A 25,332-nucleotide genomic window follows, 5' to 3' on the forward strand; every position below is an offset into this window, starting at 1 on the left:
GCCCACCAGCTGCTTGAAATGGCTGCAGATTTACCTTGAATTTAAAACAGTTTAGGCTCTTAAGAAGGATAGAGATTTCAAATTACCAGATGAGAAGCAAAATTCTTAAGTAAAGGGATTATCTACTGAAAAATTAAAAAAAATAAATAAAAGTTAAAGAAAAAAATGAAAAACAAAAAATACTGTAAAAAGAACCCACCCCTCTCCAATTAGCTTAAGAAATGGAATCACCTCTTGCCTCTTGCCCTCTTGCTCCCCCCTCCCTCTCTGCCTTCCTCTGCCTCTACTACCCTCTTAACTCCCTTCCCCATGCCCTGAATAAACTCTACTTCATACTAGGAAAAGAAGAAAGAAAGAAAGAAAAGAAAAAAGAAATGGGATCAATCTCTGCACAGAGGATGCACGGAATTGGCAGTTTAACCTGAAGAGAAGGATCTGGGGTCTTCCATTTTGTCCCTAGTTACAAGTTTAGAGAGATCAATCACAATGGTGGCTAGACAAGCATTAAATACTAGCATTCAATGGAAAGGCACACTGTCTTTGGCTATGACTGTGTAAATCAGTCTGAAGTTGTCAGGAGGGCTTTAGTTTGTGAAGCGTAGGGGAGACAGCACATGGATGGTGCCCGGCAGAAGCTTGACACTCCAGACTTGTGGCCAGATGACAACAGAAGACACCCTGATAAAGGCTGCAGTGTGTCACTGAGCAGCCTGGGGATGGCAGCCACCAGGCTAAAGGCCAGCCTCCCACTCCTCCATCTGTTTCCCCTTGAAGCCTCTGCCCCACTCAAGGGCCTCTGCCCACCAATGGAATCCTACACAAACAACAAAACTGCAGACATTTCACCTCAAGGATGACTATGAAACTCAGTGTTTTGGGATCCTGAATGTTACTTTTCAAGGCTGCATCTCGAGTCCCCGTCTGGTCTCACTGTCATGGATGAGGTTTCTTAGGTCACTGGGGAAGTAGTGCAGGTCAAAGCCACGTCTGAGCCTGGTCTTGAGTGACCTCTGAAGTTACAGATGGCAGAGGCACCCGCATCCCAGCCCTCAAAGTTACTCCACAGAAGTACAATGTGGCGACCAGGCACAGTGGAGGGAGCACGGCTTGCTACCGCCTCACCCCACCTCCATGAGATGAAAACACACTTCCACACGCAGTACTGAGGAGCAGGGAAGGCAAGGTCATAGCTAAAGGGTCCTAATACCCTTAGTGACAAACACCAAATACATCAAAATGGGTTTCATCATGGGAGCTCCCAGCAGGGGTTCACTGTAAAGATGTTTACAGTGTGTAGATCCCGCAGTACCTGTGGGGTGGAGGAAGGTGGAAGGAAGAGAAGAAACAGATCACGCGGCAACTTAATTAAGAAACATCACCGTTTATCCTGTTTTCTTAAGAATCCAATGGGAGAGCGGCTATACACAGTTCTGTACACCAGTTGTGTACCTGGTGGCCAGCACAGGACTTACTGTGGCTTTCCACACCAAGAGGTGACATGGACAGAGTCTAGGGGCTAAGAGCAAAACATGGTGTGGACAGCCTACTGATAGTCCAGACACGATGACAGTCACTCTGATCCGCTTCTTCATCATGGCATGTGGCAGCTCGAGCAGAAGGAACTTCCTGCTCAACCTTATGAGTCATTTCTCCAATAGCAGGCCCAGGGAGCAAGAGGGCCAGGACAGGTTGCTTCGCTGGGGTTCAAGCAGTACACAGACTTGGTGGCTGCAGCTTGATAGAGCTCTCCTTGTCACTAACATGGGACAAACCTCGGGGGAGGCTTGTATTGAACGGCCCAGGACCACAGTGAGTCCAGCTACAAGAGTGAGGCACAGACTGGTCACTGGCACCCACCTTGCCACCCCAGCTATGGGGAAGAGAGAGCCCACAGCACAGTGGGGCACATGATAGATACTTGAAGCCATTGGGAGCTAGAGTTACAGATGGAAACCTCTGAAATGTCCACTTCTTCCACCCTGCATGACTCCAGCATGCAAGGAACAGGCCACGCCCCTCCCCCAGCCCCATCTGTCAGCTGCAGTGTCAGGGTGGAGACACTCAGTCAGCAGAGTAGAAGCCCAAGGCAGATGAGATGTTCTATACCATTTATTTCTCTAAGAAAGCAGAGACAGGAGAATCCTGTCCCATGCTTCTGGGCCCAACATGGGAAGCAGGCACCCAATCTGCCAATCACATTAGGTGGGAAAGCACATCCACTGCTCTTCAAAGGTCTAAAGATAACTGTTAAAATGAGCTTCCCTTCAGACTCAAAGGAGATCTGAAAAAGGATCAAGTATAAACAAAACAAGACAAGAGAGGAATTCAAGGAAGGTGGGTGAACCCCAATACTCCGAAAGCAAGAGTCTCTGGTGACTGAGTTCTGGAAGAGGCCGAGGCAGGAAAGAGCGGCACAGAGATGGAGGTGGCGGCCATGTGAGCGCCCTGAAGACTCCACAGTGCTCCCCATGTCCCAGGCCAAGGAGCTAGTCCCGGTAAGTTAAGAATTTTCTATTAAGAAGAAAACAAAACAAAAATAAAAACCACTCCAGAAAAAGGGTCAAGGGAAGAGGAAGCACGTAGAAAGTCAAGCCGCTGACCGCCGGCGGATCACGAAGAGCCCACGCTGCAGCTGGCCCAGGTAGATCCGCATCTTGGTGCTGTCGCTGGTCTTCCTCACCCAGATCTGTAGGGACAAGGCCAGTGAGAGTGAGAGACGGACACCTGCAGCATGGGTGTGGCTGTGTCTGCTCCATGGGGCCATCCAAGCAGCACAGCTCTAGAGGCAGCTCCTGCAGCCTGACCATGTGGAGGATCAGCCAGCACCCACAGACCTCAGCAACCAGGACTCTGGACTTGCTGATGATACTTTTCAATATCCAAAATATATGTATTCAGGAGCAACAGCTTTTCAAAGCAATTTAAAAATATTTTCCTTGCCCCAAGGAAATTCCCTCACTTAGCCTTCCAACGGTCCTTCTGCCTCACCAGCTCCTCAGCCCTTGTGGGTGTGTTCTATGAGCTACTTCTCCCACAACAGCCCTGTGGGGTGCACTTGGGGTGCTTCACTCACAGTACCTCTCCCTCTCCCCGGCTTTCCATGGCTTGAGAAACTAAACGGCCTAAAGCAAGGTTTGACTCTGCAGAGAGCCCCCCCCCACCCCCAGGCTTCAGGTTGTCCATTTACCCAGTCTCCCTCCATTTCTAGTGTGAGTAATGAGTAACCCGAAAATATAAGTAGAGCACATAGCTTAAATCGGAACAAGCTGAAGGCCCTGCATGAAGCTGAACCTACTGCTAGGCCATTGAGATACAAAACTGACCCTAAGTGGGTCACCCACCCACTGGCCTGCCAGCCAAATGTGCCCACAAAGGCCAAGCAGCTCCAGAGCACATGGCAGTGGGTCTGAACATGGGCTGGAACACTCCAGGGACTGAAGCTGCCCCTCCAACACCAGGTGCAGAGATGTGACTCCAAGGTGTCGCCCTTTGGGAGCCCCTTGGCACCACCATTGGGTCACTGGACCACACTGGCACTCTATGACAGAATGTGGTGGTCTTCACTAGGTCCCAGAGAGGCCTGTGTGCTCTGCAGAGCAGCCCACCATACAAGCACAAAGGCTCTTGGCTGGGGAGCACATGTCTTTCTGGCACCCCCCAGGCACAGCTCTGGCTTAGAGGCCACTATCGTCAACAGCCTAGGAAAGAACAGCATTCCTCCATCGGAGGCTGTCTCCAACTTCTAAGCAAACTGTCATTTTGCAAACTGGCCGCATTTGAGTGCATTTTCAATTCAGGAAGCTGAGAGAATTCCAGAGGCTTAAGTTATTTCATAATCCAGTTTCATTAGATTTACCGTGCACCGGCACAAATCACTAACAGTGGAGAGACACATAAAAATCAATTTCTCTGCAGAAATTTGTGACTGATAAAAGATCAAGCCAATGCAGCTGAGAAAGTTTCAGACTTTTTAAAACTTGTAATGGTGTAGGTGAGACACTGCTGACATCTCCTAACGAAGGGCCAGCAGGAGCCCTAGAGCGGTCCTGGCATCCTCAGGTAGCACATGAGCAGCTTTAAATGCAGAGAGGATGCCTGGCAGCTGGGTGTTCAGAGGCACAGCAGGGCAGGGCAGACTGGAAGAATAGCTAGGAGTGGCAGACCAGCGACACCAGCACCCACTTACTGAGCACTTCCTAGTGCTGGGCCTCGTGCCCAGTGACCCACTAGTCCTCACAGACAAGAAGTCAGTTGGTATGTAGGAAGGTGGAGTATGAGCCATAGAAAGTGCCACTGCCAGCATGCAGCCACTAGAGAGCACCAGAGTGCTCACTCGCCATTTGTTCTCTCATGTTCAGTGGCTCCCAAATCCATAGCTGCATAGGAGTGCACCAAGGCTCATATGGAGCTGCAGGACCTGGCTCAGGCAGGCACAGAGGCTCAAGGGTGCTGCTGACCGTTCCCCCGCCCCCCCCACCCCCGACAGTGCCGACCCACCCCACAGGAGACAGGACTCCACTGCACTTCCAGGTGGAGCTTTTTGTCAAGTCTGTTGTACTTTCAACACCTCTCAGAGCTGTTTGCTCGCGGGGAAGAGATCGGATGCCTACCTCATTGGCTCCCACTGAGCTGATGACACAGCTCAGTTTCTGGTTGTCCTTAGACTCCAGGTAGATGGCCTGGCTCTTGTGGTACCTGCCAAAACCAGGACACAAAAATATCAGGAGGGAGGGAGGGGCAGGAAAATAAATACCACACTGACAGAAACCATCACTCCAACAGTCTGAGCAACACACAACCAAGGAAGAGCACCACTTGGGAAGGAGAGAGACAGACAGGCTTCCACCCCGACACTAGTTCAATCATTTTCTACCTTGTTTCTTTGAGACAGGGTCTCTCATTCAACCTGGAACTCTGATTCTGCTAGACTGCTAACAGGTGAGCCCCAGGGAGCCTCTGCCACAGCCTCCCCATCACCACAATGATAACACGTGCCACCATGCCCAGCCTTTTACTCCAGTGCTGGGGATGCAAACCCAGGTCCTCACACTCACACTTCCTGACCATGCATCTTCCCAGCTTCAATAAGCACGTGTCTTTACGCAGAAAGGCAGAGAAAGCTCCCTTCTGAGGAGGGTATTAGAGACAATACGGGCAGGGAACACAGAACCATGAGGTAGGTCCAAAGGAGGATGTAGAGCAGGAAAAAGCAGCTGAATTCTACGTACTACCAAAAATCCTAATATTATAAAATTAACTTCAATTCCCAAAACCTGACCCACTCCACAGCTCTAGAGTCTCAAGGGACCCCACTATCACTGGAAATAGGCCCTGTGGTCAAGTGACAGCATGAAGGCTCAATCTACTCAGCAAGGAGTGGCTCCATCTGTTACATTTGCAGCTCCAGATTTAAAAGTGGGCAAGGAGAGGGAAAGAAAGGAAGAGAGGAAAAGATGAAGAGAGAGAAAATGCACACACACACACACACACAGACAAAGACACACACACACAGACACACACACACAAATGCTGTTCTGCCTTCAGCTAGCTATTTTAAAATCCCAGCTCTCTCCAGAGTGTCTTCTGTGAGGGGTCATTAGTCAACATTAAAGCATAAGGCAAACTGACAGCAGAAACTAAATGACATGGAAAGCAGGGGACCGAGGCGAAGGTGGGATTCAGCTAGACCACGCCAGGATGGAGCCCTAACCCCCACTGTCCTGTTGATGTCCTTAAAGCCCCAAGGAAACGCTTTGTACCCCGCCTCTAGAAGAGACATCAGGACTCAGAAGCTCTGTCAGCCAGGACTGTGACTGAGAACAGAGAATAGAGGAAGCTTCCAGAGACAAAGGGACAAAAGCAGAGCACGGGGTCTAATGGGAGGAAAGGCTAGCTCTGGGCAGGGCTTCCTGAAGAACAAGGCAGGGCAGGCCCAGCTGCCAGTGCCTCCATAGGACTGACTCGGCAAACAGAGGGGAGAGCACTAGACCAAGAAAGAAGATGGCATCCCAAAATGTGTGTAACAGCACAAAAACAACTTTAAAATTCAGCAAAGAGGTGAATTTCTGGGAGACACCGTCTTTCCAACCTGCTCTGCACACACAAGGAACCTGATGAGTTCTGACACTTCAAACCAGACACCTGTGCTGAAAAGACCAGACACCAGCGGTTATGGGTCCCTCTTTAAAAAAAAAAAAAAAGGCAATGAAAGAAAGAAAGAAAATTTTACTACATTTTCCTTATCAAGACATTTCATAGTCTTAGGATCAAGTCCAGAAAGAGAGAGTGGAGGCCACAGTTACAAAATGAACACCATCTGAAATATCACTCTGGCTGGAAAACTCACAGATCCATAGAACTGTTAGCCATAAATCTCCCCATTCCCAAAGGCCATTCTTACATGCGGGCCTGATCTTTAAAGGTTATTTGGTTTTCATTATTACAAACATTTTTTTAAAAAAATCTCACTTTGCCCCTAGTGGTAAGCAGCTAGGGGCTGCCACCTAGTGGTGGCACACTGACCTAAGTAACAAACAACAAGCAAGGCCAAGACAACACCCTGCAGCGGGCTGACAGACACTAAAACAGGTTGAAACCTGTTCAGGCCCAACTTGATCTCTATGCTTCTGATGGAACAGTGTGCATGGAAGGGTCCACAGTCCGGATATGACCAACAGGAAAAAAATATCTGTATAAACATGAGCCTCAGAAAATAAGTTCCACGTATCAAATTGACAGTAATGCTGGGAATCTATTAAACAACAGCATATTTGCACAACATATGGACCACAGCTGATATAAGAAAGATGGTGTGTGAGAGACAGGGAGAGACAACAAGCCATAGCACACGTGGGCAGTCAGAGGGACAGCTTGCTCAGACACTGCCCCCTCAGCCACAGCACACGTGGGCAGTCAGAGGGACAGCTTGCTCAGACATTGCCCCCTCAGCCACAGCACACGTGGGCAATCAGAGGGACAGCTTGCTCAGACACTGCCCCCTCAGCAGCCCCAGGATTAGTTTTTGTGTATACACTGCAATTTGATTCAGAGAACTGAGCACCATGATTTTGGCTCTGAGGACTTGGGACCTACCATGGACAGTGAGAGGCAATTAGACATGCCAGGTAACGAGCCAACATGGCCATCAACTTGCAAGGCCACACCACTGCTCTAAGCTGTCAATTTCTGACTAAATAAAAACACTGACACAGGAGCTATCACAAGGCTGTTAAAAACGGCAATGACAGAAGCTCTCTAGTGACCCACACCTCCTCCATACAGGCAACAGAAAGTCAGAGTGTAGAGGAATGTCCATGTACGGTGCCTGCCTGCACAGGACATTGAACAGCAGCCCTGGACAATGGAACTGAAAGACCCCTCCCTGAGAGGATGGCAGGAGGGATGTACTACCTGGGATGTCTAACCAGTGTTTGTTGAATAGATAAATGTATGAACTTCTCGGGTTCCTGTCTATTGTCTGCAATGAAAGTCCCAGGCAACCGGAACAGCTCATCTAAGTGTTTTGGGATATAATCTCCCAACCACACTTCCTAGAATACCTTGAAGGAGACAAGAATGTCTAAGAAAAGGGTACCACTGTCAAGTGAAGAGTATCTGTCCTATGCAGTGTTGAACCCTGCAGTGTTGAGAAGAGCACCCTCAGCTCAGGTAGCAGAGCCGTGCTCCAGTCTGGTTAGATCACAAAACCCTTCTCTCCTTTAACACCGAGGAGGGGGTGGAGGACGACATATACCCTGTCATGGCTAGACAGGGACAATCTGAAACCCTAGTGTGGAGACAGCAACATGGTGCAGAAAGCCCCAGGGGACCCACTCGGAAAAACACTGCTCGCAGTGACCTCAGAGGCAGGCAAGTTGCCCTACCAACTGCCCTCAGTCTCCAAGACTCCGAGGCTCGGCCAGAGCCCCAGCATGTGGGTTTGAGCCTTGGCACCACCCAAAGAAATTACACTAATATACAAAGAGATAAGCTGAGAAAACACTGAGACACCATGGGCTTGCCCAGCCCCATCCCTCCAAAGCGCTCTTCTGAGACCACCGTGAGCAGTCCACACCTTCCACAACTTACCATCTCTTATCATAGTACAGTTTGCCATCTTCTATCCGAGCCTCAAATCTCTGGGCTGGAGACTCTGCAGGTGTGGCAGGCAAGTGTTCAGGAGAGGACGGGGAAGCTGAAGGAGTTAGAGACGCCAAGATGGCAAGCAGACAAGTGAGCCTGGGCCTAAGCAAGGAGCCCAGCAATGCCACGCCAGAACTGATGCACCAGTGCAGCACAATCCCGACCGGCAAGCCCTTGAGGTGTATATGGAGGCAAAGTCACTGTGCTGCCTGGGAAGGGTGCAGTGGCTATCCACACGGACCACTGGCTATTCATAGAGGCCACTAGCTATTCACAGGGGCCATTGGTGCTGACTGCATCAACATCTGCAATCTGGTGACCCCTCATTGCCAGGTCACCATCCTAACTCTAAACTTGGTGTGTACACCAAATCAGCATAGTTCACTCAAAAATCCTTGAATGTTCCAAGGGTGAATGCCTTGTCTACTAATGAGGACTAGGAACAGCTAGGGGCCTCACTAGGATCAGACCATCTTTAGACTAGCAATTCCAGGGCTGAGCTTCAGAAAGCCCAAGGCACTGAAATTCCCTATGGTTTCATGATTTGAAGTGAAAATGGCCCTGAGCCTAATGCCCATCCGACATCCACAGAGAAGGGAGCCTTCAAGCTAATCAAAGGTCTCCTTTATAAGTCCTAAGGAAAAGACATGTTAAAGAAACATGGGAGAGACATATTTATGATTTCCTGTCCGTTTCGTGACTCCTTGTGACTCACTCCTGGAAATCCCATATCCACTTTTCCAATGGCAGGGTCATCGGGCACTCACCTGGTCTCTTGGGTGACTTAAGCTGTAGGAAGAATAACAAAGAAGTCTCAGAGGAAATCATCTTAGACAAACTAAAGCATCAGAGATGTCACGGTGACTCTAACAGGTGACAGGAACTTACGTCACACGCAAGCTTGCTTTCAAGTACACCAAGAACACCCCACTGTACCTTGTTCAGTGTTCTCAGGTCCTCCATGATCTGCTCGTCTGTTAACAAGTAGTTTAGCTGAGGTGCTGAGAGTTAAAGATCGTGTATGGAACACATGGCTTCCGAGGAGACAAAGCCACACAAAGCCCCGATTTCTTTGGGCCTGGGGGAGGCCCGGGCTACATAAAAGCTGTTTAAGGTAGGAACTTGCCTCTTTAAAAAGTTGACTCTCATGCTAAAGGTCATCAGGCATAGAAAGAACTCAACATGCCCCTTGGACAAACTGCTCTGAGGGGAAGCTGTTCTGTGGAACACAGTACAGTAGGGTGACAATTTCATCTGGGGGGTGAGGGGGGACAATGCTGCTCCCAAGTTTGAAGACAGACAAGGAGAGTCTAGTCTCCTAGCAGTTTAGATCATGCGGTGAGGGTGAAAAGCCAGGAGCACACCCTCTGCTGGTAGCATATAAAGCACAGTTCACTCTGGGCAAACTCTTACACTTAATCTCTGAAGAGATCCATTGGCTATGTCTATGGCTAGACAGTGTCTTTACATGAACACCTTACCTACTTGTGGCACAGTTCACAATCCACTAGTGTAGAGGCAGGTAACTGGTAGACCAGGGCAGTCTGCAGCCCAATACAATAGTCAGATAACTGGGGGATCAGGGCAATCTGCAGCCCAGGAGGCAGAGGCGGGTAACTGAGACCACAGCAGGCAGTGCTACCCTCAATTTACACATCTCACTGTAAGTTGCCCTGAGCTTGAAAGGAGTGTGAGAACAAGGCTGTTCCCAAAAGAGTAACTTTCTATGTAACCATTTTCTGGAAACCTCTCCAACGAAAAGCAATAGCTTAAAGACTCCAGTGCAGAATGACCAACCAGATCTGTGGGTAAGTATCTCACATATGCTTTCCTGACCAGTACTGCCACTATTTTGTGAGACTGTGACCCTGTATACACTATTGAGCCAGTAAGCACAGGATTTCATGATTCAAACTTGGCATAAATGGATATCAGGAGCCGGTTTTCTCCTCTTGTCTGGAATGGGGACAGGATCGTTTGGTCGCCTCCGCAATTTTCTGGTCATGATGGGTTTCACTTCCATAGAATCTGTGGCAAGAATGAAAGGGGTGAATCTATCCAACTGCCCCTGAGCCAGCTGGAGTCCGAGCACTGTAAGAGCATCTGTCCCACAGACACTGCATCGTGGCTGTGTGACCAAGCATGCTTCGTCTGAACAACCCAGCAAGATGCCCATGCCAGGCTTTGGGCCCTGTGCTTTCCTGAGTCATGCTAGCTGAGCACCCAGTCAAGGCTATGGGACTAAAAGGAGGCTGGGGACCAGGCAGGTACCTCACTTCTGCTGCTCCCACAGAGGCTGGGTGTTGAAACTCATGGGCATAGAAAGCCTTTTGCCCTGGGCAAGGTTTTATATGAAGTCTTTGTTTACACACTCCCAACTCTCTTCTTCAGAAGCCTTTGTATCTAACAGATGTCAAAACCAATACAACAAAGATAGGGACTAGGGCCGCCTTTCATTCTCAATTTCTCTACATAAGGTTCTGTGGACAGATTCCACACAGGGAAATCTCTCCTCCCCCAGAAGCAGCCACTCAAATCTGCTCTCCCCAGGGGGATGGGCTAGCCTGGCACCTGAGTCTGATTCTGCTAAAACCAGCAAGACCCGCTGCTATTCAGAGCTTCAAACATCAGCTTCCTGGGAATCTGTCCAGTGAGGCCGAGAGCTCAACTGGAGCAGCACAAACTCCCCGTCTGAAGCCTAGATCCTGGAGTGTGGCAATGCTGGAGAAGGCACCTGAGCAGGCTAAGTCTCAGTTACGTAACCTCCAAACAGTTAAGCCCACTGCCTTGCATTAGAAGCCCCGCTGGCCTCTGTGAGACTGGTACTATCTAGAGTCCCAACTGGGTCTGCCGCCTGCCCATCCATTCACCAGGCAATCCACCAGACCAGGAAACCCCAGGCAGGGCCGGCCTGTTTGGAAGGGAACCCTGAAGACGTAGTGGGTGCTAGGTAGTCTAGAGAATCACCTGGTTCCTCCCAGCAACATCAGTACCACAGGAACAGACCTTTATTCTGTACCCTAGGCTGCTCAATCACTTCCTGACCCTCCCCAGCTGCAGTTCAAACTTCCCGGAGAAGGAGGTCACTATGAGGTTCCATCCTGATGAAGGGACGAGTCCACTGTCCTCCTGCACAGCAGTGACTATAGTTAACTAGATAACATTGAATATTTCAGGACAGTCTCTGGGTCTTGAGATTGTCAGTGTTTCCACTAGGAAATGACAAAGCGAAGAGATAACTCAGTTGGTGAGGGATGTGACTTAACAGTAGAACACTTGCCTAGCATCAGTAAGGCCTTGCATTATACCCCCAGTTCTTGAGATGAAAAAACTTAATATTTGTTTAGCTATTGGGGTAAAGATAGCAGCAATGATTTGAAGCACACACTTCATTTGAGGCTTGCAGCAGACAAACAGCCTCATCCATGCCCAGCAGGCTGGCAGGCTCAGCCATGCTGCACCAAGTCACTGCTACAGGGGTAAGTACATGGAGGGGGAGCAGGGAATGAAGACAGCATCAGGTGTAGGTGTTTGAAAGGTCAAACCATGCTGGGAACAAAGAGACCAAGCTCCAAGAGACCAAGTTGCGCAGGACAAACGGCTGACACTTAGGTGGAGCCCACCCTCCCCAGGTCAGGTCACCTCATCACCCTCTCCGCAGATCTTTCTGTGCATCATTCCCTGACTTCCAAAGCTCCTTTCACTGGAGCATCAGGCACTGCCTTGTACAACCACAGTACAACGAGCCTGTCACATCTTTATCTCACCTTAAACCTGGAAGGTCTGGGAACTCTCCAAATACTGTCTCCAGCCAGCAATCCAACCTTCCTGACTCTGGAGTGGAAGGAGCCTGTCTAATGCAGTTAGAACAGCCTGGCTTCAGTACCAGCTAGGTCCTTTGGGGACTTCAGGCAAGAGGCTGACTTCTGAGTCCATCCCACCACTTTTAAAACCCCAAACCTGGAAGATGACACCCAAATCAAGTGAAACTGTGCCAGTGAGTGACGCTGCACCTTCTAGATGTCAGGTATCTGCTCTGTGCCAGCCTCCTCTAGACACCCTACTACCCCTAACCAGGCAAGACAATGCCCCTCAGGAAGAGGCCTGTGAGCCGCAAGAGGCACCTGACCTCATAGGAGGCAACGGATTTCTACCTCAACTGCTCATAGGGCCAGCTACAAAGCCAGTATTTCCTAAAGCAAATCTGTGGCTTTTACTGAAATCCTGGGTAGCTTCCAACAGGGGCTAGAGGGCTAGTGGACACCCTAGTGAGCGAATGTCAGGAAAACAACAAAGCCAAGTGGCAACAAACTGGCCTTCTAGTGAAAGAAAAGGCAGATTAAAAATGATCAAGTCTGTGCTACAAAGGTGGCTCAGACATAGGATCCTGGTTCAGTTTCTAGCCCCTCCTTAGTCAACTCAGCACCACCCACGTCAGCTGTAAAGCATCTGCGGGCCTCCTCCAGGCACTAGGCAACTGCAAGCATGTGGCATAAGCATGTGCACACACAAGTGTACACGCGCAACACACACACACACACACACACACACACACACACACACACACACACGAGCACCCACTCCAGTGCACGCACACACAGATAAATCTTGGGAAAAAAAAATGGGCGACGCTCCTGATGCCTTAAAGGGCATGAGACCTGCCTGGTTATCTGGGTCACTTATAGCCCTGGCCTCAACATCAAAGGCTAACAATCAGCTCACTCTACTTACCAGAGAGTGGCCCAGCAGCCCCTGGGCAGGTCCTGGGAGTGGGACAGGACGGCCCCAGACCCTCAGCAGCCCCTGACAGGTCCTGGGAGAGGGACAAGATGGCCCCAGACCCTCAGCAGCCCCTGACAGGTCCTGGGAGAGGGACAGGATGGCCCTAGACCCTCAGCAGCCCCTAGGTGACCTGAGTCTGCAAGGTAGCTGGCTCACTTCCAGCACAGCACACAGCGACTGCATGAACACTAGCCCTGGCGTGCCCAGGAGGCTGAGACCAAGTGCCCTCTGCTACTCCCTGGGATCCTGAGTCATAAGTGACTCTGTGCTGGACAGAGCAGGTGGCCCAAAACACCTGCTTCCTATGGCCTCTTTTGCTGGCCTCTCCTTAACTTTTTAAGAGAAATCTCGAGGTTGAAAAGGCCATTTTAAGACATCACTTCTAAGGACGGAGCTGGAAGCAGTCGGCTTGTTTCCAACCATCCAACAGCATGGCTGCACCATCTGTGGAAGGCCATTATCCTGCCAGCTTCAGTGCCTCCCACCTGCCCTCCACTGCCAGTGCTCTCCACGCCAAGGTACCAAATGGCTTGAGGAAGGACATCAGTACCTTTCTACCCATGGACGGATTTAAATACTTCGGCTATCTGTTTTACTGCAGTACAAATGATTTCTCTGTCTTTTGTCTTTTCTGCCTCCTGTCTCAGCTCAGAAGCACCTGGCCAAGGCCTGATGCTCGTCAGTAACTAGGACACCAAAGCACACATAAGGTGAGCATGTCCTTCCCTGCATGGGGCAGGAGCAGCTATAAGCGGCAGGATTTCCCACTAGCCTAATGGCAGCTCCCGAACACCTGGAGGCTCCAACAGTGATGAGACTTCAGTGCCAGTCACAACCACCATCAAGAAAACTGCACGTAGCTCAAAACAGGTGGGGGGACTGGTGCCTGACTGCAGCACCATGGTCCGGCCAAATAGAAACAACGCTGACGGGTAAACAGGCAGCCTGAAGGCGCTACCCCAACACTCACCTCATGTTTCTGAGCTGCACTCATGCTTTCTGACAAGCTCTGAGCTGGTTTTCAAAAATTTCATTCCCCTACTCCACCCCCACCAGACCCTGCCACACTGTCATTGGGGGACCTGTGGAGGGGAGTCAGTCTGCACGGATGGGATGGCCTAGCTGGTCCACAGTGTAAACCCAGAGGGACCCGTGGGTATAGCTGTCTACTTTCTGATTCAAAGTCAACTCTAAGATTTCTGTGAAAACCCAGATGTCCTACCGAGCCCTGTTAAAATCAGCTACCCCAGAGCCCCAGAACCTTCTGGACAGATGACGAAGACTAGGTTTCAGGGTATGCAGAGGAGCAAGCCACCTGTGTAGCCATGTGGCAAACTCAGTGCTCACTTGCAATGAAGACTGCCAAATTCTGAAACGGCTGGCTCTTGCCAGTGCTTTCTATCCCGTGACTGCCTGCAGACGGCAACGGGAAGTCGGTCCTGCTGCTTCCCCCAGACCTGTCTGTAATCCGCTGACCTCCCTGGACATCAGATCTCAGCTAGTAGGGAGGAACTAGACTCCCAAAATACGATTCACTGATGGATTGGTTGAGACTTGTAAGCTTCACAGCACTGCCTGGGGGAAGAGAGCCCCCAGCCCCTTCCTCATGACGTCAGGGGACAACAACCTTTCCTAATTGTAATGATAGCAATGGTGGTCCTGGTAAGAAACTCAAACGTAAGACACAAATGATAGCTGACAAGGAGCCAGAGCAGGCACAAGTCTGAGTGTGCAATTAATTGCTTTCAAACAGCCTGCACATGACCTGCCTGTCACGTGACATCCCAGGCAGTCGGAGATAAAGCAGGATGTAAGCCCTCTATAGGGGGAAGCTAAGCAGCCTGCCTAAAGTCTCCAGTTAGTGCGGGGTGGGGGTGAAATGCTGATGGGAGTCAGGAAGCCAGCTCTCCACCAGCACACCCAGCTCCCAGGCATGAGAGGAGTGATGAGGGTGGCGCCCTGGGGCCAGAGCCTCTGTACCTCCTGTCAGCTCCATTGTGAGTTTCTCATTCTCGATCATCTTCTTCTTCTCCTCCAGCTCGGCAATCAGATTTTCCTTCAGCTCCACCTTCTTGTCTTCAAACTCTTTCACTGCCGCCTTCTTCTCTTTAATGTAATTCCTTTCCACCTGTTCTGTCTGACCGAAAGGGAGATGCAGCTGAGGTGGGGTGGCCATGAGCACCAGCCAGAGGCCAGCTCTGACTTCAGGAGCAGAGAAAGCCTGAGACTTAATTTCACTCACACAGACCCGTGGGACCAGGAGTCTTGGGGATAATCCCAACAGGTCCCCAAACCCAGCCATGTAATAGCAGCTGCTTCCAATGCACTGTGCCATCCCTGCCCACCCTTCTCCCCATCACAAGGCTGTGAGGCATTAACCTCAAACAGAAGCCGAGTCTCTCCAAGAGAGCTGGGGTGGCTCCTCTGGGAAGGACACAATATCAAGTGAAAACAGCTCACTGCAGGTGAAGCTTCCGCATTCAAGTTAATTACGGGATACTAAAGCCAGACAGCAGGCCATTATGTCTGATCCGTAAGAACAAAAGCAACTACAGACCATTCATTAGGCACCTGAACCCTCGAGTACTCAAGCATCAAAATTAAGCTATTAATAAAATAAAGAACTGCCTAAAAGCCCACTTGTGAAATCCCCCCCACTGTCCTGGGTGCTGGCTGGGGCTGTGTGACTGAAGCATATGCTCTGCTTGGCTGTAAATGAAGCCCAAACACAAGGCAGATCTGTGGAGCCAACTCAGAGACAGGGCTATGGGGAACCACTAGCAAAGCACCAGGCTTAGTCTGGAGACAGATGGTCATAATGTGAGGTAAAGGTCAATGAACAGACCGTGGGCTAGAAAGATGGGATAGCAGGTGAGGGAGCTCACTGCTCCTCCAAAGGTCCTGAGTCTGGTCCCAGTGCCCACACTGGATGGCTCTCAACTGCCTGTAATTCCAGCTTCAGGGGATCCAGAACCCTCTTCTGGCCTCCAGAGGCACACACATACATAAATTACATTTTAAATTAAAGAACAAGAAACAGCGAGGGGCAGCATCCTAACCCAACGTGGTCAGGAGGGTCCACACAACACTCCCGGGTGGAAGGAAGGTCTAAGCAGGCATTAAGCAACCCTAACCAAGTGAGCGGTAGTGATGTTCCCAAACCATCCACTTGCTAACAGAAGGCAAGGCCAGAGGACCAAGAGTCAGACTCTCCAAGGAGCCTACAAATGCAAAGGATCCTGGGTACTTACTTCCAGCTGGAGGAAGAGCTCTGAAAGAGAGAAAAGCACAGTTAAGATTCGTCAGCGGCCACCATCCTAGATGGGGGTGTTGGGATTTACTGAGAGGCATGGGCAGTTCTACCCCACCAGCCTGACAAAATGTTCTCACTCAGGCCCACCCAGTAGGACAGTACAGTGAGTCAATGCAGTCACTTTAGAGGCAGAGTCCACGTGGAAGCTTTCAAAGTGGGGTAGATACAAGACAAGGCAGGTCCCTCTAGAATCCCCAGAGGAAGAGGGGCTGGGCTCAGCTGGGACTTAACTCTGGCCATTCTCTCAGATTCCAGATCCAAGGCAGCCCCCTTCCTGAGGCCTTTCCTGACAGAGTCGAATTCATCAAACTCTTAAGCTTCCTCAGTGCCTACTGTGTGCCAGCAACAATTAACTGTTTACCTATGTGATGGCTAGGCTTGGTGGTCAACCTGGCTACATCTGAAATTAACTAAAACCCAAGTGGCTGGGTACATTGGAGGGATTTTTTTCTTTGAAATCATTTAAGTGGGAAGACCCACCTTTAATCCAGATCTTCTGAGTTGGGAAGATCCACCTTTAATCTGGACCATAACTTTTGGTGGCAGCCTCTACAAAGGACATGGAAGAAGGTCGCTTGTTCTCTTTGCCTGCATGTCCTCGCTATATACTGGCTAGTCTATTCCTTCTCTGGCACTAGAGTCTACCGCCTCCAGATTCCAGTGTACACAGAAGACCAGCTGAGACATCCAGCGCCTGGAACAACCACTGGATTCTCAGATTTCCAGTGGGACACAGCCTCGAGGCCACTCTAACAACCCTTTGTGTAGATATGGTTTATTCCATCTGTTATCTTCCTTTAGAGACACGATGCTGTCAGCTCTGGTAAAGATGGTGACTGCCACAAAATCTGGGACTTCTTGTCTCTCTAAGTGAACTCGGGCCCACTACCTTTGGTCCACAAATACTGTGAGCAGACCAGAAACCAGAATTCTGGTCTGTGGGCTCTTTTGCAAACCTCAAATTCTAATGTCCCATTTGCCTGTGCAAACACATCCACACATACCCCACAGAGCTTTCAGACTTGCAGAATTCAGACTAAGAGCTCAGATATTATGTCTGATGAAAAACATTCAGAGAAGTCAAGCCACTGTCCCAGAAGCTAAAGTCACTCCAGCCCGGAAAACTGTGGGACTGGAAGCCTGCTGGCCAACGAACTGGTGAGCTTCCTAAAGCCACGGACAATGTGCTGGTGATATAACATTGCTTAAGTACCAATGTGCACAAATGCTTAGGCACCCTGAATACACACTGTGTACAGCAGACCAGGAGCATTCCATGCTGCTAAGTGCTTGAAATACATGGAGGCCAATAAGAGGCCATGCCCCTCATCTCGGGCACAGACAAGCTAATCAGGCGTGATGGACAAGAAGGAGGAGCCACCCTGACACCCCTGGAGGACAGAGAACAGCTTTATGTAACAGCAGCCTTGGCTCACCCCTTCCCTCACCTTTCTCCCAATGGAAGGTTCGGGTGTGTTATGGGTTTGCATTCTATCAGCCTGGACAGGGAGAAAGCATGAAGGTGTCCGGGCTGAGCTGGAGCACTAACCTGCGTTCCGGATCCTCTCTCTGTACTGTTGATCCAGCTTCTTCATCCGCTTCTGATATTCTTGTAATGTACCTGGATGGGGCAGTCACAGGGCACCGTGACTCAGGGAGTCAGCCTGCTCTGCACGCTTCCCTCTCCTCAGTCACTTTCTAGAACTGGAGTTGCCTAGAGAGCTGTACCAGGGAGGAAGCACACAGCACCACAGACCATGTGGACCTTCCCCAGGACGTCAGAGCAAGTAAATGGGCAAGGACAGCAGGTGACGCTGAGCTGAGCTAAGCTCCGGGTAGTCTAAGACAATGGGCCCCCTCTCCTGGAGAAGGTTCATCCTCTTGCATTGAGATCTAGGTCAAAACTATCCAAGAGAGCTGCCTGCTCCGGCTCATGCTGCAGCCAACACTCAAGATATAGCAAGAAGTGGGACAAGCCCCAGAGTCACATTCCCTAGAGAACAGTGCCTCTGGGTTGCATGATCTTGGAGAGCTGGCTCTCCAACCCAGGCTGCCAAGACCTTAGTGGCAACCATGAGGAGAGAACGCTGTGGTGAAGTGTGGGCTTGGCCCAGGAGAGAAAACTTGATTCCTCTGATAACAACCAACGCCCCTCTCTCTTAAAAATGTTTCTTCCATTTGCGTGTGTGCATGCCTGTGAGTGTGTCTGAGGTCAGAGGACATCATTTGGAGTGAGTTCTCTCCTCCCACTATGTGAACTGTGGGTACCACACTCATGTCATGAGGCTTGGTGTCAGGCTCCTCTACTCACTGAGCCATCTTGCCGACCCTCAACAGCCTCTTAAAAAGACAAAGTCTATCTAAGGTATGGTGGTCTCCAATCTATGCCCCAAGGGAAACTTCAAGGTGTGTTCCGCACTGAAGACAGTGGAATATGAAAGGCAGGAAGTCAGTATTAAGCGACAGCAGACCATGTTCAGATGACTGTAACAGACCAGACTCAACCCCCGCCTGCACTCCCAGAGAGAAGTGAAACTCGAAGACTTCAAGGGCTTGCAGCAGGGAGCCCTGTGGAGCTCGGGGGAAATGGCACACCTACCTTCCTGCAGCTGCTGCAGCTGCCTCTTCAAAGATGCCAGTTTGTCCTGATACATCCTGCAAGAGAGGAAGGACTCAGCTCACAGGCAGGAGGAGCAGGCTGTCTTGGAGGTGTGATCGGTGGTCTTCAGGTCAGAGAAAGGGAGTCAGGCTGTAGAGGTCTGAAGTGAATGGATCACAGAGACAAGCCCCTGCACTCCTGAAGTGTGTGCATCTCCGTGAAGCCGCGTGAACTGCACAGAGTGAGAGTCGCAAGCACTAGTGAACCCCTATAGTACAAGGTAAAAAGAACAGACCAAGAATGGCAAGAGGGGGCTGAGGAGATGGGGTAAGAACACTTGTCACCAGCCCTAACAACCTGAGTTCCACCTCTGGGCCTAGCACAGTGGAAGGAGAAAACCGATGCCTGCAAGCTGGAGTCTGACGCACAGTGCAGCGCGGCACAACCCCCTGAACGCACAAGAATACATAGAACAGAGCTTTCCAAGGGAAACGGTAGGATAAGGTGCCCTCAGCACACCTGCTCTACAGACATCGCAGCTGTGTAAGGGCCAGGTCCACAACCCTTCCTGCCACCTAAAAGCCACTACCTTTCCAAGATCTGAAAAATAATGCTAATCCAAGCTCAAAAGCTAAATGTGGGATGGATCTGCAGCCCCGGCTGGGCGAGGGCACAGAGCACACAAAGCAATGTGGCCAGTTCACACCTCTCATAGTGAGGGGTTACAGGCAACCATCCAGGGATATAACATCAGGGGCACTTCTGCTTCTCCATGAAAACCCCCCAGTTCCTCGGTGGCAACCACAAAGGCCTTGGAGAACATGGTTCCACAAGAAGATGCTTTCACTCCTCAGAAAGGCCGACAGACACACAGACCCCTCTCTTCAGAACAGCGAGGGGCCAGGGAGCCCTCCCCACTACTCTCTGATGGCCAGCCCCGATGCTGTCTAGTAAGTATGAAGGAGGCACAGTAATCAAAAGCTGCTCTCTAAAACTGTTCCTGAACAGAGCTGGCTCTAGAGATGGCTCCAGGGTTATGAGCACTGGCTGCTCTTCTGGAGGACCTGGGTTTGATTCCAGCTCCAATGTGGCGGCTGAGAGCAGTCTGTAACTCCAGTTCCAGGATATCCAATGCCCTCTTCTGGCCTCTGAGGGCACCATGAGGGCACACGTGGTACACAGAACATGCAGGCAAAACACCCATGGACATAAAAGAATAATAAACAGATCTTTAAAAAAACCCAAAACTGTCTCTGAAACATGGCAAACACAGAAGAGGGTGATGTCTGAGAAGTCTGCAGAATCCAGGGTATCAGGTCCCCACCACACAAAAGGAGTAGGCAATCTCGAGTCTCTCTTGGAAAGAGAATACTTGGGGAATGAGAAAGGAATCGGGGTGGGAGTGGTAGAGACCAGATCCACTGACATCACATCCTCGGAGAAGAGTCTGTGAAAACAAGTTTCAAGCAGGCCAGACTCACCCAGTAAAGAGCTGGCAGAACAGAAGGACCAGGCAGAATTTCAGGTGTAGCTGAGGGCACACACATGAATTGTTAACGTGACCCTGACCAGCATCAGTCACACCTGGAAGAGTTGCTCCTTTGGATTGAAAATGACAGATGCTAGAGAGATGGGCATGCACATTTAAAATTTGAAAGGAGAAGCTGGGGGACAAAATGGGGACTACTAGCCTACAGGAGTTTAAGGGTTTAAAACCAAGAGCCTCAAGATAGACCCAGTCACCACTTCCTGAAAACTGGGCATGGAGTCTCCTAACCTGTAACCCAGTACTTGGGAGATGAAGCAGGTGAGTTCAAGGCAGCCTTAGGCGACAAATGATCAGATGAGCCTGAACCTCCGAGTGATCCCCTATCTCAAACACATCCTACACGACCATTCATCTGGGCACAGATCAGGTAGCGGGTGGTACAGCTGCATGCACCTGAAGTTCAGCTACTTGGAAGGCTGATGTAGGAGGAGACCTAGAACCCAAAAGCTTGACAACAGTCTGGCAACAGGGCAAAACTCTGGATTTGTTTCTTGTTGGTGATTGATGATGTTTCATTTTTAAAAACTAACAATAGCTCGGTGGTGGTAGTGCACATGTTCAATCCTAGTGCTTGGGAAACAGAGGCTGGTGAAGCTCTGAGTTGAAGGCTAGCCTTATTTAAGGAGCAAGTTCCATAACAGCCAGGACTATGCACTGAAATTCTGTCTCAAAAAAAAAAAAAAAAAGAGTAAATAAAAAGGCCAGGTGTGGGGGCACCACCATCAATCCCTGTATTCTGTGAACTGGAGGTTAGTCTGGTCTCAACTGCCCCACCCACCTCAAAAAACAGTCAGGGCTTTAGCTGACTATGGCTGAAGACAGAGGAAGGGCTTTCGTGAGGATGTGTGAGAGCAGACAGACAATGTAGCAGGAAAGGAGCAGCAGCCTGCTCCCTCTATTCCCAGAACACTTGGGACACCCCGCATATGGCCTACAATACAGGACAGGGACTGAGGGCCTGCAAGATACCCATTTTCCTGGGTACCAGTTTTCACAGCAATTCTAAAGGTCTTACCCTCCCCAGCTCCCTCACCCCACCATGCCCATCATGGCTCCTGCTAGCCTAGCCCCCAAAGAGGCTCCTAACCGGAAAGCTCTTAGATGTGACCAGAGAGGGAAACTACAGAATCATTTGTGCTTTGTAAGCACTGAGGTAAAAAGGAGTCTCTGTGAAGACTGAACCGCCTCTGTATTCCAGAGAAAAGGCACATGGGCTACTCACTGTTCCTTCATCTCCACGTAGTCTTCCTCATCGTGCTTCGCCAAGTCGGTCTCACTGGCATCCTCCGTGTCTGGGTGAAACGAGGGGAGAAGCGGGCGGTGATCATCAGGTTCACAGAATCAGTATCGTGATAGCGTAATTAGCATGCTTCTGGGAAAAGAATGAGTTTCTATCCATGTGGGTCTGCATGAACCTACTAATAAAAAAGTGTGTGTGTGTGTGTGTGTGTGTGTGTGTGTGTGTGTGCATGCATGTGTTTAAAACAAAAAAGGGAAGTGCCACTCCAATTGGGTTTATGCTGAGAATGTACTTTAAGATGATGCACAGTAAGAGAAGAAAGGACACCAGACAATCCAGACACAGGCCACAGAGTGACAGCGAACTGTGTACTGTTCAAGAGGAGATCTGGGCGTGAGCATGCCCACCCTATCACATGTTAGAGGTATATAGTGAAAAGGAGACTATTGTCATAACAGACTCAATTCTATTATTATAGATAAGTACACTGTAGCTGTCTTCAGAAACACCAGAAGAGGGCATCAGATCTCATTATGGATGGTTTTGAGCTATCAGTGGTTGCTGGGATTTGAACTCAGGACCTTTGGAAGAAGAGTCAGTGCTCTTACCGGCTGAGCCATCTTGCCAGCCCCCAGATTCAATTCTAATTGAACCGATTTCCAAGCTAACAGGTTTAAAAAAAAAAAATGCAGGAAGCGGGCACGGCAAGATACTTTTTGTTATATGCTTCAAAACCTTGTATTTGAATAAATTTGAACAAGGGGGCTGGATGCATGGCTCAATAGAGCTCACTGTTCTTTGCAGAGGATATGGGATTGGTTCCCCAATGCCCTTATCAGATGGCTTATAAAGTCCTAGAACTCCAGTTCCGGGGATCTGTGGCCCCCTTCTGGTTTCAAAGGGCACCTGTACACGTGGTGCATATGAATTCATAAAGACACACACAAAAATTAATGAGTTAAAAAACATTTTCAACTATGTTTATTTTATTTTACATGTATGAGTGTTTTGTCTCTGTGTTGGCGCACCCCCTGCATGCCTTGTGCCCACAGAGGTCAGATGACGGTTGGAGCTGTAGTTATAGATGCAAATGTAACTTTTATTCACCTGATGGCTTTTGCCATCTGGGAGGCTTACTGCCTCCTTCTGATAACCTCGGCCTAGTCCTGGAAGCTTCCAGCCTCTGTACATCTAATCTAGGCCTAGAATGGTTTTCAGCCTCTGAGACTTACTGCTGAATAAACTTTGTCCTTTCTGAGCTCAGGCTGGATGGTTCAACTCTACCGTTCTGACTCAAACTCCTCTCCAGGTTGTCTTGTTTCAATCTGGCTTCAATCAGCTTCTTAGTGAACGGCTCTGCTTGGCCTCATTCTAACTTCGGCAATATCTTCAGCTCCTTCTCATTCTCTGGATCATTCTGTCTTCACCTGTGTCTAGCTTGTTCTCTCTTCAACCTGACTCTGTAAAACTGTCCCAGTCAAAGTGCCTCCTCCTTTTCTTCTCTGCGCTGCTCTCTTAAGTAGCCTTTTCCATCTCATCTCCTGAGAGTTGATTCTATCCCATTCTGTCAAATCTTTCTCTGATTCGTCACTTTGTCACTCAGTCAGACATCACTTTTAAACATGGCTGCTTCCTTCTACACACTTCTAACTTAACCTTCATTGTTTGGGATTCAAGATATGCACTAAGGGTGTGTCTGTATTCCAGCCAGAGGGATTAAAGGCGTGCTGTGTGTGTGTGTGTGTGTGTGTGTGCACTCGAGCACGCGCGTGCATGCAAACTACAACTAAAAACAGTTTTTTTTTCAATAAATAACACAGTCTCAGGGTTCACAACGTGATCAAATATCCTGCAACATATAGACAGTTGTGAGCCATTGAAACGCCAGATCCTCAGAAAAATCAGTAATTGCTCTAAACTGCTTAATTTAAACTAGTCTTAAGCAAATATCTGGATCCAATAGCCTGAAGGGAATCAATTTTGTCCTCACTGTACCCCAGTGGTCATTAAAAGAAGTGCATCTTTCACATTGAAAAATCCCTAGTTAAACCTTGCTTTTTACCATAGTTAGACCAAATGCACTCAGTTCCTTCAATTTAGTGCTCTGCATAAGCTGCTGCGTTTTGAGAGGCCGTAGTAGACCCAAGTCTCCACAAAGCCACCACCTTTCCTTCAGTGGAAGGAACTTTCACGGAGGTCCTGTCTAGAGCTAGCCCAGCTATGTTACTAGGCACTTGAGAGACTAAGATCCTCCTCACAGTCGAGGTAGCTTTTTGCTTTTTACAACCCGACTGTGTGCTAGAACACTGTCTACTCCACCCATACAATGGCTTCCCCTTGCCCCCTGTCGTCCTGCTTCTGGCTTCTCCTCCACCTAACAAGCTCCTTTCTCAACCCCTCTGGATGTCCCTCACACTCTCCAAAGGGTAAACAAGGTCCAGATTGAGACCTGAGGCTTGAGGAGCGATAACGCAATGCAAACTACTCGGGCCTAAAAACAAACCCCGACCTCCCCTTTCGCCCACTTTACAGGGGCAGGACGGATTCCATTTAACCCTCACACCTAGAAAAGTGAGGACTCCATGCTACTCCGCAGGAGGTGGGTAAACAAGACAGCTTTAAAACTGGGGGAGGTGCCGGCCTAATGAATACTTTACTTACACCTGACCGATTCCAGGTCCCAAGTGGAGTTAGGGGCGTTGAACATTTTGAGAGAAGCTGGGAGCGAGGAAGCCAAGGCGGGCATCACTCCGTCCCAAGTGCGGAAATGAGACACTGGGCTGGGGACAGTCTTAAACGGATCCCTGGCTCTGAAGAGCTCTGTCGACTTCCGACCCCCGCCCTCCCGCACCTGGGCCCCCATCCTCACCGCACCTTCGTCGGACTCTCGGCCCCGGCAGCTTCGCTCGTCGTCCTCGGCGCTCTCCAGCTCCTCGTCGTCCTCCGGGTAGTACTCCGGGGCGGGCGGAGCTGCAGCCGGAGCGGGCGCCGGAGCCAGCAGCCCCGCGGCGCTCATGTCGCCGCCTCGGGCCGCGGCGGAGCGTGTCCCGCAGAGATCGCGGCCGCCTGGCTGCGCCCCGGACAGCCCCCACCTCGCGCAGCCGGAGCCGCAGACACCGGGTCTCCCTCGGCTCCGAGCTCCGCCCCCGGCGCCCGCGCTGGGCAACGGGGGCCTCGGGCACCCGGCTACTTCCGGGTCGTAGGCTGCCCGGTGACAGCCTGAGCCAGCCGTCTTCGCGGCAGTAGGTGAGACGCCGGGCTCCACGTTCTCTGACGCAGCAGCATCGTCATCACTGTCTTAAGAATTCGCGATCGGCCACGGGGGAGGGGCGGAGGCAGGAATCTCTGGAGTCAGGCATATCCGTGGGCAGCCGTGCCCGCAGTCAGGACCACAAAGTTGGGATGACACTTCCGAAAATGGCCACCAGGCGGTGCCTGGAGTCAGAACTAAAGTGTGGATGGAAGCGACCCGATGGGCGGAGGCTTTGCAAAGCCCTGGATAGGTAGCATTGGTCTCTGATTCAAGCAGGTGAATGACGTGAACTTTTCCCATGGTGGGCTTGGAAGCCTAGACAGCCAGAGTGTGTGTGATACAGAAAATGGAGTGCATGGCTGCTCCCTGCCTTAATGGGGCTATTACAATAATGGCAAGTTGCTGCCATTTCATCCACGGGTCAGGTGAATGTATGCCCCTAGACTTTGCCAGT

The 25,332-nt window shown here is 50.2% G+C and overlaps 1 protein-coding gene across 1 annotated transcript; it reads right to left on the minus strand.

Annotated features, from left to right (window-relative positions):
- Nucleotides 1-1,613: 1,613 nt before the first annotated feature.
- Nucleotides 1,614-24,882, minus strand: Suds3 (SDS3 homolog, SIN3A corepressor complex component). The gene is made up of 13 exons (XM_031337621.1): nt 24,500-24,882; nt 21,608-21,677; nt 18,837-18,892; nt 17,787-17,858; nt 16,176-16,195; nt 14,905-15,061; nt 10,075-10,170; nt 9,079-9,140; nt 8,910-8,931; nt 8,089-8,194; nt 4,611-4,695; nt 2,601-2,686; nt 1,614-2,511 (listed from the first exon to the last, which is right to left on the minus strand). The coding sequence occupies exons 1-13, from the start codon at nt 24,639-24,641 to the stop codon at nt 2,487-2,489; spliced, it is 999 nt and encodes a 332-aa protein (XP_031193481.1). The 5' UTR covers nt 24,642-24,882; the 3' UTR covers nt 1,614-2,486.
- Nucleotides 24,883-25,332: the final 450 nt, after the last annotated feature.

Source organism: Mastomys coucha, unplaced genomic scaffold (assembly GCF_008632895.1).
Source record: "Mastomys coucha isolate ucsf_1 unplaced genomic scaffold, UCSF_Mcou_1 pScaffold22, whole genome shotgun sequence".
Taxonomy (NCBI): Eukaryota; Metazoa; Chordata; class Mammalia; order Rodentia; family Muridae; genus Mastomys; species Mastomys coucha.

Coding starts and splice junctions, on each gene's coding strand:
- Suds3 (XM_031337621.1), bottom strand. CDS start 24,641: ATGAGCGCCGCGGGGCTGCTGGCTCCGGCGCCCGCTCCGGCTGCAGCT. Junction 21,678..24,499: donor GGGCCGAGAGTCCGACGAAG/GTGCGGTGAGGA, acceptor CGTTTCACCCAG/ACACGGAGGATGCCAGTGAG. Junction 17,859..18,836: donor GCTGCAGCAGCTGCAGGAAG/GTAGGTGTGCCA, acceptor TGCCCCATCCAG/GTACATTACAAGAATATCAG.